The sequence below is a fragment of the Phoxinus phoxinus genome (assembly GCF_949152265.1).
Source record: "Phoxinus phoxinus genome assembly, chromosome: 4".
Taxonomy (NCBI): Eukaryota; Metazoa; Chordata; class Actinopteri; order Cypriniformes; family Leuciscidae; genus Phoxinus; species Phoxinus phoxinus.
In genome coordinates this window covers 41224661-41239403 of record NC_136879.1, presented here as the reverse complement: position 1 = coordinate 41239403, position 14743 = coordinate 41224661, and the positions used below count along the sequence as shown (strand labels likewise).

At 38.8% G+C, this 14743-nt stretch overlaps 1 protein-coding gene across 1 annotated transcript in view; it reads right to left on the bottom strand.

The window, feature by feature from the left end:
• gucy1a2 (guanylate cyclase 1, soluble, alpha 2) overlaps window positions 1–14743 on the bottom strand; it is a 53073-nt gene that overhangs the window by 26949 nt on the left and 11381 nt on the right. Inside the window, exons 3-4 of the mRNA XM_079610156.1 lie at window positions 12131–12246; window positions 8130–8938 (exon numbers count right to left, since the gene is read on the bottom strand). Coding sequence (XP_079466282.1) covers window positions 8130–8938; window positions 12131–12246 — 925 coding nt within the window. The remainder of the gene's footprint in view (window positions 1–8129; window positions 8939–12130; window positions 12247–14743) is intronic.

The window sequence follows — 14743 nt, the reverse complement described above, 5'->3', positions numbered from 1 at the left end:
CACTCAGAGTAAATAATAACCACTGTACTAAACATAACCCACACTCAGAGTAAATAATAACCCCGTACTAAACATAACCCACACTCAGAGTAAATAATAACCCCTGTACTAAACATAACCCACACTCAGAGTAAATAATAACCACTGTACTAAACATAACCCACACTCAGAGTAAATAATAACCCCTGTACTAAACATAACCCACACTCAGAGTAAATAATAACCCCTGTACTAAACATAACACACACTCAGAGTAAATAATAACCACTGTACTAAACATAACCCACACTCAGAGTAAATAATAACCACTGTACTAAACATAACCCACACTCAGAGTAAATAATAACTACTGTACTAAACATAACTCACACTCAGAGTAAATAATAACTACTGTACTAAACATAACTCACACTCAGAGTAAATAATAACTACTGTACTAAACATAACCCACACTCAGAGTAAATAATAACCCCTGTACTAAACATAACCCACACTCAGAGTAAATAATAACCACTGTACTAAACATAACCCACACTCAGAGTAAATAATAACCCCTGTACTAAACATAACCCACACTCAGAGTAAATAATAACCCCTGTACTAAACATAACACACACTCAGAGTAAATAATAACCACTGTACTAAACATAACCCACACTCAGAGTAAATAATAACCCCTGTACTAAACATAACCCACACTCAGAGTAAATAATAACCACTGTACTAAACATAACACACACTCAGAGTAAATAATAACCACTGTACTAAACATAACACACACTCAGAGTAAATAATAACCACTGTACTAAACATAACACACACTCAGAGTAAATAATAACCACTGTACTAAATATAACCCACAACCAGAGTAGATAATAACCCCTGTACTAAACATAACCCACACTCAGAGTAAATAATAACCCCTGTACTAAACATAACCCACACTCAGAGTAAATAATAACCCCTGTACTAAACATAACCCACACTCAGAGTAAATAATAACCCCCGTACTAAACATAACCCACACTCAGAGTAAATAATAACCCCTGTACTAAACATAACCCACACTCAGAGTAAATAATAACCCCGTACTAAACATAACCCACACTCAGAGTAAATAATAACCCCGTACTAAACATAACCTACACTCAGAGTAAATAATAACCCCGTACTAAACATAACCCATCCACACTCAGAGTAAATAATAACCCCGTACTAAACATAACCTACACTCAGAGTAAATAATAACCCCTGTACTAAACATAACCCACACTCAGAGTAAATAATAACCCCGTACTAAACATAACCCACACTCAGAGTAAATAATAACCCCGTACTAAACATAACCCACACTCAGAGTAAATAATAACCCCTGTACTAAACATAACCCACACTCAGAGTAAATAATAACCCCTGTACTAAACATAACCCACACTCAGAGTAAATAATAACCCCTGTACTAAACATAACCCACACTCAGAGTAAATAATAACCCCTGTACTAAACATAACCCACACTCAGAGTAAATAATAACCCCTGTACTAAACACAACCCACACTCAGAGTAAATAATAACCCCGTACTAAACACAACCCACACTCAGAGTAAATAATAACCCCTGTACTAAACATAACTCAGTATATAACCCCTTAACTGCTCGAATAGTAGTTGTATTGACTTCAGTGAATAAGGCACAATGTACGTAACTGTAATTTGCACAGAAAGGAGGACTTTAATATTGTATGATTGCGCTGGAATGTGGTTTGTGAATAAGTTGGAGATTTTTACACTGAAACCCGGACAGTTTAAAGGTTTCAGCCCACGGAGTAACAAAACCATTACAGCACAAACACCGAAGGTCTAAACCAGCATCTGCTGAGCCTTCCCTCCTGCGACGAGAGGGTTTCAGCACAGCACAATCCTGCAGGAACAATCCTGGCAAGAGCTCAAGCTTCACTGCAGTGGAACCGTTTATAGAACCATGCAATAAATATATAATCGGCCCTGAGACACAGACATATGCTTCTTCTGGCTTCAACACACACACACACACACACACACACACACACACACACACACACACACACACACACGGAAACACAGATTTCCATAACAAACAGTTCAGGATCAATCACTCTACAAATCAAGCCGCGTTTCCATTACCGTTCAAATTGCGCAAATTAAAATTGCGAATTGAAAATACACTCAATGGAAACACGTCAATTTCGCAAAAACTCCCATTTATCGGAAAAAAGTTTTTACGCTCGCATGAAGTGGTTTTTCAGGCAATTCGAAAAAGAAATATTTCGCAAAACGGCAATGGAAACAGTTTTTGCGCATTTACGCATTTACAATTTACAGTTTGCGCACACTGAGTCCGAAATTTTCATATGCGTTTTTTCGTATTCGTGATTCGGCGGCTCTGAATTGTCAAAGCACCATTCAAACTGCTTGTTACGGATGAGAAAAACGCAGAAAATCGAACGCGTTTAGATTTTTTTTATGACGGACGAAAGTTTCGGAGGCAGTGTGCAAGCGTGATTGACATAACGTGAGGTCGTATTTATTTTTTAACGTGCAAAAATTTCGGATGCGAATTTCGGCCTCAGTGTGCAATGGCCTTTAGACCAGAATAGCCTACGAGACAGAGTTTATTAAATTCATAAAAGAAAAAAGAATGACAGAAATACTGGATTCTAAACCTCAAAGAAACGCCATAATCAAGAGCTTGAAGCAGAAATGAGGGAGAAACACCCATAAACTCCTCATATGTGCCGCTCACAGTTACCATTAATGCTTGGATAACACACACACGTCTCCTTCCGTTAATAATAATAATGAGTGCGGTGGCTGTGATATATAAACCTACCAACGTCCGTTGCCATGATTTTTAAATGACTTATCGCGAAAGGAAAAAATTATGTTTTAGTCGCATAACATCGGTTAATGGAAACGCTGTCATTTCGCAAAAGCTTTTTTATCGATATTTAGAAAAAAATTGCAAAAGTTTTGCCCAAATCTGTAATGGAAACGCGGCTAATGTCAGACGGATCTCAAGATGTGCAAACAAGCAGAATATATGCATATAATATTATATATTTAATAAAAAATTATATTTAAATTGTTTAAAAAAATAATTAGAGTTTCCCCACACCAGAGAATGGTTGTGCAACTGATTCACAATCTGTCGTTTCGGGTTCTGAAATCTGTTCAATTATTTATTTTCTCTGTTAGCGAAGCCACCTTGATTCTGAGCTTTTAACTCCAGCGGCGTTTTACATGACAAGACAACAAACGGCTTTCTGTGACAAACGGAAACACATTTACACACATCATATCTGACAACACCATCCTTCAAAGAACAACAGATTAAAGAGAACGAGGGGTGAAGAGGGGAGCTTTAGAAAGACATTTGCACTCCAGAGCGCAACAAGGTGCTAATCAGTGTGTGTGTGTGTGTGTGTGTGTCTGTGCCAATTCATACATGCTTCATTCAGTGCACACTTTTGAGGATGCATTCAGTACACAAGTATCGGGTCTTTCTATCACATAGTACAATATCATCTTGACACCACTGACTCTATAGTCACATTCATTCATTAAAAATAAAACTATAAAAAAAATAATAAAAAAAGTTACAGATAATTAAAATAAAGCTGAAATAAAAGAATATAAAAATATTAAATAAATAAATGATATATATATTTATATCTGCATACCTTTGACTCTACTGTCACATTCATCAATTAAAATGAATAAAAAAATATATTCTAATATAATATAATACAATAATATAATAAATTATTTTTATTTTTTGTTTTATTTAATCTTTATTTATCCAGGTAAACAGTTTGAGAACATCTTCTCATTTACAAACAATATAATGTAATAATAAGTTATAATATAATATGTGTTGTTATAATATGTATATATTATAATAGTGCTGTCAAATTGATTGATCGCGATTAATCGCATCTAACATTAAAGTTTTTGTTTATATAGTATATGTGTGTATATACATTATTATATTTATATAGATATTATATGTGTGTGTGTGTGTGTGTGTGTGCACACCCATTTATGAATGCACATATATTCTAAATATATATACTGTATGTCTATATAGTATGTGTATTACACACACACACACACACACACACACACGTACACACACACACACACACACACACACACACACACACACACACACACACACACACACACACACACACACACACACACACACACACACACACACACACACACACACACACACACACACACACACACACACACACATTTAAGTATAATAAGTAAAATACAATTACTCACTGAAAAAAAAACATTACATTAAATATATTTAAATTAAATTAAGAACAAAAATAAATTAAACCTTACTAGTAATATTTAAAAAATAACAAAGACGCACAAAACCGCTAAACAAAACGACTAAAAAGTCAACTAAAATAACGCTTGTCTGCATTAGCAATGGGCTAAACTCAGTCCATCATATTTTAGGTTCATATTCATACATGTGAAACTCTGGCAGCGTTCAGCTCACATTCATCTGCATGTTTATATAACTGAAGTCAAGAGAGAGCGGTCACACACTCCTGATCTTCTATTGCATAAGGGATTGAGGACAATAATAACTGAAAATGCAAACACAGACGCACACACTTCACTAATAATAGGAGCACCTTTACTTTACTCTAGTATTATCAGTGTACTATGATTATTAATTATGCATTAACTCCTAAAAATCTCATTGGTCCAAAATCATCCTGCTCACAGCTGTACAACGTTCTGATTGGCTGTCATTATATTGTTTATTTACTGTACATTTACACTCATTCATGTTTCCCAGGGTTATTTTAATATCTTTTAGATATTATTATGCTTTTTATTAGTGATGCACTTAAATTAAACATATTTTTAATGGTTTTAGTCGTTTCTTCAAATTGCACCATTTCTATGTCATTACAAATGACTATTTAATTGTTATTTCTAAAAAATTAATTATTTCTGTTGAACTGCATCCCACTCCTTTAGTGCTGACACTGTGTTATGCGATTTATTTATATTTGTTGACATTTATCTTCCTCAGTCCAGTAACCCGCTTCAGGACACACACACACACACACACACACACACACACACACACACACACACACACACACACACACACACACTGAAGAAAAGTGCTTTGTTACCAAGTTTCTCCTTGCTAACACAATCCCCACTGTACCCTTGAGCGCGGCACTGATGTCTCCAGCGGGACGGCCTGTTCCTGCCATCAGCACCCCGCAAATTACTCAGATAAAAATAAAAGCTCCTGCTAAATGACGCGGAACCGAGATGAAACCTTGAAATGTATCAGTGCTTTTGAACGAGCTCGGTGTCGGCGAGAAGTAAGTGAGTTTCAGTTCTGATGGGACACAGCGGGGGGAAAACAAAGCCCAATGCAAATAATAAACTGCAACCAGTCATATAATCATGCAGAGGATAGCACAATAAACAGGCATTTAACGTGTTCACAAGTCGTAATCGCAAGTGTGTTTATCGTTAAAGGGATACTTCACCTCTGGAAAGTTGATTGTGTATTTAAAATGGGTCATGTATGTAGTAGAAATGTGATATTATTTTTGAATTTGGAGCCTTCTAGACTGAGAAAAGCCAGAAAATTTATTTTTGGCTCATGTGGATGAAAGACAACAACTCCCAGAATGCACTGAGGCCACTCCCAAGCCACGCCTACCGGTAAGAGCGCAGTTAAAACACAAGGCTAGGCTACTAGTGACGAGTCTGCCCGAGGTTTTGATATCTCCCAAAATGTCCTGGATTCGGCTTTAGCGTTCTACAGAACGGGAAAAAGAGGATGGTAACCAGTACTCCGCTTTCTCCACAGAACAAGAGCCTGTTAGCTTAGCGTCCAAATAAAAGATGGCTGACACTATTTGTACATCCTGTAAGTGAGATCCCTCCCTCTATGGGCGGGCTGAAAACATGCGGATCTAGCGCCTCCTACTGGCTGTAGTCTCGAGCCTTTGGCCAAAAAATCCACAGATGACGCAAAATTACGATTATTTCCAGACAAAAAATACATAAATCTCTCGTCTCAGGGGGGATCTACTACAGGTTTTCTACTGATACAAAGCTTAATGCTAAATCCTGAAGTATCCCTTTAACTAAAACTATTTAAAGGGGCTATATGTAGAATTTAGAAATGCACCAATATTAAAATTTTGGCCGATACTGATAACCGATTAATTTTTATATTTGAAAGCTGATAACCGATATATTAGCTGATATCAATGTTGTTTTCGTCAACAATGACGATAACGCAATTATTTCGTTGACGCACCTTTTTTTTATGACGATAACGTTACGATGACTAGCTAAAAATGGCTCTAAGGTGACTAAAACATGACGAGACTGTCACGATCCATACGCAGGAAACACAAAGATCCAATTGCAGTAAAGAGTTTTAATGGGGAAATCCGTACTCACAAACAGTCCAGGCAGGGGTCAAAACCATGAGAACAATCCAAACACAAAACAAGAACAGACAAGAAACCAGGACTCCGAAGTGGCGTGATAATAGATAAGGACTCCGTGACACATACTAAAACAGACAGGGTATATATACACAGGGAATAGACAATGATAATGGGGAAATGGCAGAGTGCAATGATCAGTGATTAGGAAACAGCCGAGTGCAATGAGAAGACAAGGATCGTGGGAAATGTAGTTCACTAGTGTGATGGACACCGTGAGGAAGGAGGACATCTAGTGGTGACCCAAGGAACATAAACCAGACACTGTGACAGAGACGTTTTCGAGTTTTCGTTGACAAGACGAGATGGAACGAAAATGATTATAAGTCTGACGTTCACAATGCATGTCATTTCTGCCTATTTTGCGTGAAATCGGCCTGTTTTGAGCTGAAAAAATTATCAGCAATGCCGCATTCTAATCGTTGTTTTGGGTAACGTTACGCCCACCACCCGGCTGCCGCGCACCAGATTCCACACAACAACAACCAGTGTTGCCAGACGTACGATATTTATCGTATTTGTACGATCATTTTGACCTCTGTACGATCAATAATGAAAAAAATCCCATAGTGTACGCTAATTTCTGAATTGCCCGCAAATTAGTTAAAATCTCCCGGAATATAGATCGAGCGAGCAAGAGCGCGCATGTGTAGCGCGTGAGACCTTGCGTGTGTGTGCGTGTGTGCCTCACGAAGCGCATGTAAGGACCCAACCAATCGAATTATTCAGAAAGTCTAGTTTATGCAAAGGGTTTAAGGTTAACTGTTGTTTTATGAATTGCAACACTTGCTGCAACCTGTCAAACCTAAGCTCATTTCCAATACTTTTTAACCTAAATTAATTTGTTAAAGACTACTTTTTTTTTTTTTTTTTTTTTTTACTAAAATTGACTAAAACCTTTTTGCGTTTTCGTCGACTAAAACTTGACTAAAACTATCAAGTTTATAAGTGACTAAAATGTGACTAAAACTAAAAAGCATTTTCGTCAAAAAAGACTAAGACTAAAACTAAAAGGGCTGCTAAAAAACAACACTGGCTGATATGTCTCGCAAAAGCATTGAAATATATTTTTCCATCACCACGTCCCTTTAGGGGCACCGTAGTCTCCAAAAACCTTCTTCTGAACTCATAAGATCTAGCCTGGGAAAACCCTGACGAACTTCCGGCAAATTTGAGATTTGCTCTGCAAGTCCATCTGGCCCAATTTTTCAAATTTTTGGTCCCAATTTTTCCAAATCGAGGCACCAATCACAAACGTTGAGACGGGCTCACGACGACGATCGCTCTGATTGGTTTTAGGTCTATACGTCCGTTGGTGACGCCCCTTTGGAAATTAAGTGAATGAACCTTCCCCAGTTACAACTGAGAACGGTCTGGTGTCAACCACGCTACACAAGACCATTCCCTCAGTCAATCCGTTCATGTGTCTGGTGTTTTCAGTTGGCAAGAATCAGAGCTAATGATGCCCGTATTGTGAATGAATCATTCTTGAGTCGGTTCCTTTAAACGAATCGTTCAAAATGCGTGTAAAAACAAACAACACAAATCAGATCTGCTACACAACTGCTCTTACCTTCTCTCTGCCATCGAGCGCCGATCCGTCGGGTCGCGTGCGAATGGTGAACGGCGTGGAAAGCCGCAGGAGAATGTTCTGGAAGGAACAGGGGATTCTGGGAGACACCAGTTCAAAGCTGTTGCTGAATGTGAGTGTTCGGTGTGGGTCGCTTTTGGCTTGTTTTCGGAGTCCCTCCCCGACCTGCAGAACCTCCATGTTGGGTCCCAGCACCAGGTGGAAGGGAAAAGCCCGGCAGAACGTGCTCAGACCGATGCGCAAATCCAGCGGCGAGCGCGACAGCTGGCGGGGGTGTGGAGACGAGGAGGCGGCTTGAGTCCGAACCTCTCGAATGAGGAACGACAAACAAGCAGGAGATGAAGATGAAGGTGGAGATGGAGATGACGAGGGGGAGGAGTCAGCCGAGAGCTCGCCGTCCTCATTGGCTGTGTGAAGCCATGTGGGAGGAGCTTCCTCCACCGAGACATCTGATTGGTAAATGCGCCGGGCGGCGGCTCGGATCAATCCCGGCATGGCCACGCCCACCGTAGGGTCGGGGTTGAAGCAGTGGAGGAGAAGAGCTCGTCCTCCCTCGCTCTGCGCGTTCGTGTCCTCCTCCTCCTGGGGAACATCTTTGCATAGGAAAGAGGGAGCCTCGGACGAAGCCCGGCGGCCGCAGGACGTTCTGATGTGTTCGAGAAGAGCGTCGAAACCGTTGAAGAAGTCCTGCAGGTTCCCGCCGAGAGCTCGCAGAACCCTCTCGTTCTCCTCCAGACACAAGCCGAAGAACTCCTCGCCGAATCGGCCGCGGATGGCGGCGAAGTCCACGCCTGTGCAAGATAATGCAAAAAACGGGTTTATTCAATGAAAATATTGAATATACTTTTATGCTAGGGGTGTAACGATACATGTATTCGTATTGAACCGTTCGGTAAGAGGCTTTCGGTTCGGTACACATTACAAACTGAACGGATCATTGGATCATTATTTCAAATGTAGGTGCGCGGCAAGCGCGCTCATAATGTAAGAGACGCTGGCGCCGGCGCGACCACAACATTGCCCCACATCAACTGGCAAACGCAATGAAAGCGGAACGAAACTGCGCTACTCGTTACTTTGTGCTTCACGGACAATTTATCGGTTTGGACCAATGCAGCGCAAGCCGATCTTGATCAAGCGACACTGTTACTACACAGCGCTAAGAGATCCAGTAAAGAAAGCATTCGCCACTGAACATCGCTGCGAGATCTAGTGAGAAACATTCACATTTCTCCGTTATTAACGGATCAAACCGCGCTGATGTGGAAACCAGGAAGAAACATTGTAGGCCTAACGTACTTTCAAGTAACGTAACATCGATTTTATTTCAACATTAATGGCCTCAAATGTTAATCTGAAATAAAATAAACCTTTTTTTATAACTACTACAATATTACATTTAATTTTTTTATAAGGAGCTGTTTTTGTTTTAGGCCTATATGTCAAGTATAGCTCCATCATTGCTCAAAGTAAAAAATGATCATACTTTATGATGTTAGATTTAATTAAAAAAAATAAAAAAAATTGTAAATCAAGGAAATTTCTCTGGCATTTCTTTCTTTTTGCTGTATCGAAAACGTACCGAACCATGACACCAGTGTATCGTGTCGAACCGAACCGTGAATTTTGTGAACCATTACACCCCTATTTTATACTGTTACACATATTAGAAATAAATGCTGTTATTTTGAACTTTCTATTCATCAAAGAATCCTGAAAAAAAAAATGGATCAGTTTCCACAAAAATACAAACTTTTTTTTTACATTGATAATAATCATAAATATTTCTTGAGCATCAGATCATCATATTATACCGATTTCTGAAGGATCATGTGACACTGAAGACTGGAGTAATGATGCTGAAAATTCAGATTTGATCACAGGAATAAATTACACTTTAACATATATTTACATAACAGTTATTTTTAAATTGTAATAATATTTCACTGTTTTTACTGTATTTTAATCAAATAAATGCAACCTTGGTGAGCCGAAGAGACTATATAGTTAATCATGTATCGACATATAAACAAACCACTAAAACAAAATCATTCATAAAAAATAAAAAGGAGTCAGTCAATAAAATGGTAAAAATATAAACAATAGGCAAGTAAGTAAATAAAAAAATAATGAATAAAATAGTAAAAAGCATAATCATAAATTCATATTAGGAGCTATTTCATGTTTACCATGACCATTATTTTCATCTCGCCACGTTTGCTACAACTGTAAGTTACAGAAATGAATCCCCCCCCCCATTTATCAAAATAAATATCAGTTTTGTGATCTAAGAGATTTCTTAATCTTAAAATCTTAAAACGACTCAAAAACCGGAGGCCAAAAGACTTAATTTTAAAGACTCCAAACTTTTAAACAGTTAAATTAATTCATAATTTTATAAGACAGTAACCTATTAATAAAGCACAATGTCACGTTGCTTTTTAAAAACGTAGCAACTTGGTGTTTTCATAATGGAGCGTACATTCACAGATTATTATTGACATTTCCATCAGATTGAACACGGCTCATGCACTCTGTGTTTAGCAGAACTATCCGCTTTATAAACATGCTTTTACTCAAAGATGGAAAGTTTAAAGGTCTGTCCCCCGGCGAAACCATCGACTGAGCGGATGTCTGCATTAAAGCAGATGCGCAGTGGGTTTCGCTGGGCAGGGCTCAGTTCAAATGCCTCATTGCGGTTTATTTATAAACGTGTTCTCGTTAGGGATGGCAGAGTTAGTCTCTTAGCAACAGCTCGGGAATGGAGACTGCAGCACTGGAGGGAGTTTTTAGGAAAGTGTCAGCGAGTGTGTGTATTGAGGTCAAAGTTTTGCAGCTAGTGTGTGTGCGCGTGAACTAGAACGGCGCTGTTTGGTAAAAAAAAATCGTGAAAACTAATGAGAAACAAACCGAAAGTATAAAAAGTCACACATTGCACATGCAGAATATTTTCTATGAAGGATGCGGGACAGTTTGGCTGCGTTTAAACATGTGATCACTGTCATCCAATCAAGCAGATCGGATCATCGGCCAATCAGGACACGCTTCTGTCTCCAGATAGCTTAAAGGGGACATATTATGCAAAATTGACTTTTATATTGTTTTTGAACATATTTATGTGTCCGCGGTGTGTGTACATCCACTCCGTTTGTAGTTTTCCACATAAATCTGAAGCAGTGTCTCAAAATGAGTGTCTCACATTGCTTAAGCCCCGCCCCCATGACTGCTGATGGACTCTGCCCTATTAGCATAGCTCCGCCCCTCAGTGAGCTGTACACAGTCCACCATGTTTATCTCCTCGCCAGAGCATTTAACCACAACATTCAAGTAAGAAATGTAACCTTATTAAAGCTACTAAAGTTATTCAGTCACGAGCAATTTCCTGTTTTTTATTTTATTCATATTATATTACGCTGCTGTCACTTTAATACAAAGATCTAATATACACATGCGGTTTCTTTCCCTGCTGTTTACGTTCATAACCAACCGTGTGTGTATTTGACAGTTTAAGCGCAATAAGACGTGAAAGAGACATCCAGTCTGATTCAGTGATTCGGGTGTGTGCACACAGAAAACCAAATATCAGAAGTTAAACTAACATGGCTTTGAATCGCATGCAGATAATAAACTTGCATGATGATGAGGAACTGCAATGTCACGAGAGTGATGGTGATAGATCAAAACCAAACTGATGTTTTAGTTTTTGGCAGAATATCGGATGCACGAGCTGTATAGGCTCCGCCCTCTTCTGGAAAGGGGGCGGAGCAGCAGCTCATTTGCATTTAAAGATACATGCACGAAAACATAATGTTTTTCCTTCCCTTTTAAAAAATGAGCAATACAACACGGTATAATACATGATCTGTGGAGTATTTTGAGCTGAAGCTTCTCAGACACATTCTGGGAACATATGAGACATATTACATCTCGTAAAAGTGGGCATATAGGTCACCTTAACTATATAACATCCCTGGTACACTTACCTAAAATAGTTGCTGTGTATTTCAGTATTCCTGAGATGTCAGTCTGGCTGTCGCAGCGCGAGTTCTCAAACAAACACTTCTGCTCGTCTGACAAGCTTCGTACAAACTCTTGTCCACTGTGTGTGTGGGAGAGAGAGAGAGAGAGAGAGAGAGAGAGAGAGAGAGAGAGAGAGAGAGAGAGAGAGAGAGAGAGAGAGAGAGAGAGAGAGATTCTGATTAACATTCAATTGTGTTTAAAAAGTTAGGAAAAAAAGGGTAACCAAAATATCCAAAGAAAACATTATTGCTTTAAAGATATTCCTGGTATAATTCCTATATGGAGGAATAAAAAAAGAAACAAATGAGATGACGGACCTAAAAAATATTTGGACACTTCAGTCACTCTTAAACATGTTTGCATGTCAACGTAAAGTCAAACTTATTTTACTTTTTATAATACACAGTGTCTCAAAGCAGCTTTACAGAAATATCTAATAACTTACTGGGCCCTATTGTAGCGATCTGAAGCGCAAGTATCAAACGCGAAACGCAAGTAACTTTGTGGGCGGATCCCGGCGCTGTTGCTATTTTCCCGGCGGGATAAACGACTCTTGCGCTCGACGCAAATCTAAAATGTGTTGTTCTGAAGTAGCTTCATTATTCATAGGTGTGGTTTGGGCGTAACGTGAAATAAACCAATCAGAGCGTCCTCTCACATTCCCTTTAAGAGCCGGCGCGCTTGTTCCACGGCGGATTGCTATTATAACGGCGGGTTTGCCAGCGCACGCCAGGAGCGGTTCACAGCCGAGGAGACCGACGTTCTCATCAGGGCCGTAAAACACAGAGAAGGGGCATTGGGGATGATGGAGAAACACACCCTATTAGCTTCGGTTAAACAGGCGTATAATAATTTGGGTAAATGTGTTTAGATTTATGCCTATTTTTTCACATCTTCACGGACACAACAATGATTTCCCTCGTGTGTTAATATTTTTCCTTGTAATAATGTATGATTTGCAAAAATGAAAACTGCTGCGTCTGTTTAGATGAGAGAATCAAAGTGTGTGTGTTGTTCACACGCTACATAATGGCCAAGCACGCGCCCTTAAATAGCATCTGACTAACGCGCGGCGCCGCTGTCTTTAGACTGGGTTTCTCCTGGTCAGTGGCGGAGTTGTTTTCTGAAACTGCAGAATATCACCAGGGAGCGTTTGCGCCGGAACACACTCCTCTTTTCACTGAACCGCCCCGCGAGCGCAAGTTCATTCCCTAATTTACCGACGTGCGTCTGTGGAGGCAAAAGTCCGCTGTGCGCGGGTGCAGAATAGGAATGATACATGCGCTGGGTGCAAATAGGGCCCATTATCTTAATGCCTTATAGTCATATTTGGCAGATTAAACATAAAACATAATTTACATTTTGCGATACAAGCAATCAAACTGTTGAGATTTGCTGTATAATATATTTGTCGGATTAATCGGATACACAAGATTTGCTTCACATGATTATACTGTATGCATGTAAATTAAGTTGGACACACTTATACAACTTTATACAAAGAGCAGGGAACTAATAGTTACATTTTGCGACAAAATTAAATAAAAAATCAGGTATTCGATTTAGGCAGTTTGCTAAATTTATTGTAAAGAAAGATTGCAACAAACTTTACAAGCAAAAGCACTGGACCAAACCCTAAAATGTCAGTTGAGTTGAAATGGTAAATCATTATATCTAGTGTTCAAATCTAATCAATTTGTTTTGGTGTTTTTGGATCACATGAAATTAAATCCATTTGAAGCCTCTGGTGCTGCTTGCGTGGCCATCAAAAAAATCTTTAATTTCAATGAAATTAATGTATTACACTTTAGTTTGATAATGTTATTCAATATTTTGTATATTTAGAGGATTTTATGGTATTGAAGTATATTTACGCAGGAGTTATAATCCATTTATTCACTTTTTAAGGATAGGCCTGAAAATAAAATTTCAACCTAAACGGCCATAAATCTTGAATGCTTTAGAGCGACAGACTTCAGTTTGATCTCTCTTTAAAGACGACACTTGGCAGATTATTAGCTGAAGTAAATAATAAAAAAAAAAGGTAAAAAAAGAGAACTTAAAAAAAGTTACGTTTATTGTTATGAAGAAACTCTATTTTCAATTTTTATATGAAATATATATTTTCCAAAACACATTTTACTCTAAAAACTGTGAGAAAATGCAAAGACATAAATCTAAACAATCTCCAAATTGAGGTTGATATCTCAAAAAATTAGCTTTGAGTGAGAGAGTGTGTTTGGCTTCAGTACCAAACACTTCCACTAGAGGAAATTTGTCCACCAAATTACAATACAAGTGTGAGTATTTGTTCAGGACCATTTAACCTTTTCGATTCATGTCCATGTGTGTGTGTGTGTGTGTATGGGAGTGTGTGTGTGTGTGTGTGTGTGTGTGTGTGTGTGTGTGTGTGTGTGTGTGTGTGTGGTGTGCGAGTGTGTGAGTGTGAGTGTGTGTGTGTGTGTGTGTGTGTGTGTGTGTGTGTGTGTGTGTGTCTGTGAGTGTGAGAGTGAGTGTGTGTGTGTGTGTGTGTGAGTGTGTGTGTGTGTGTGAGAGAGAGTCTCTGTGTGTGTGTG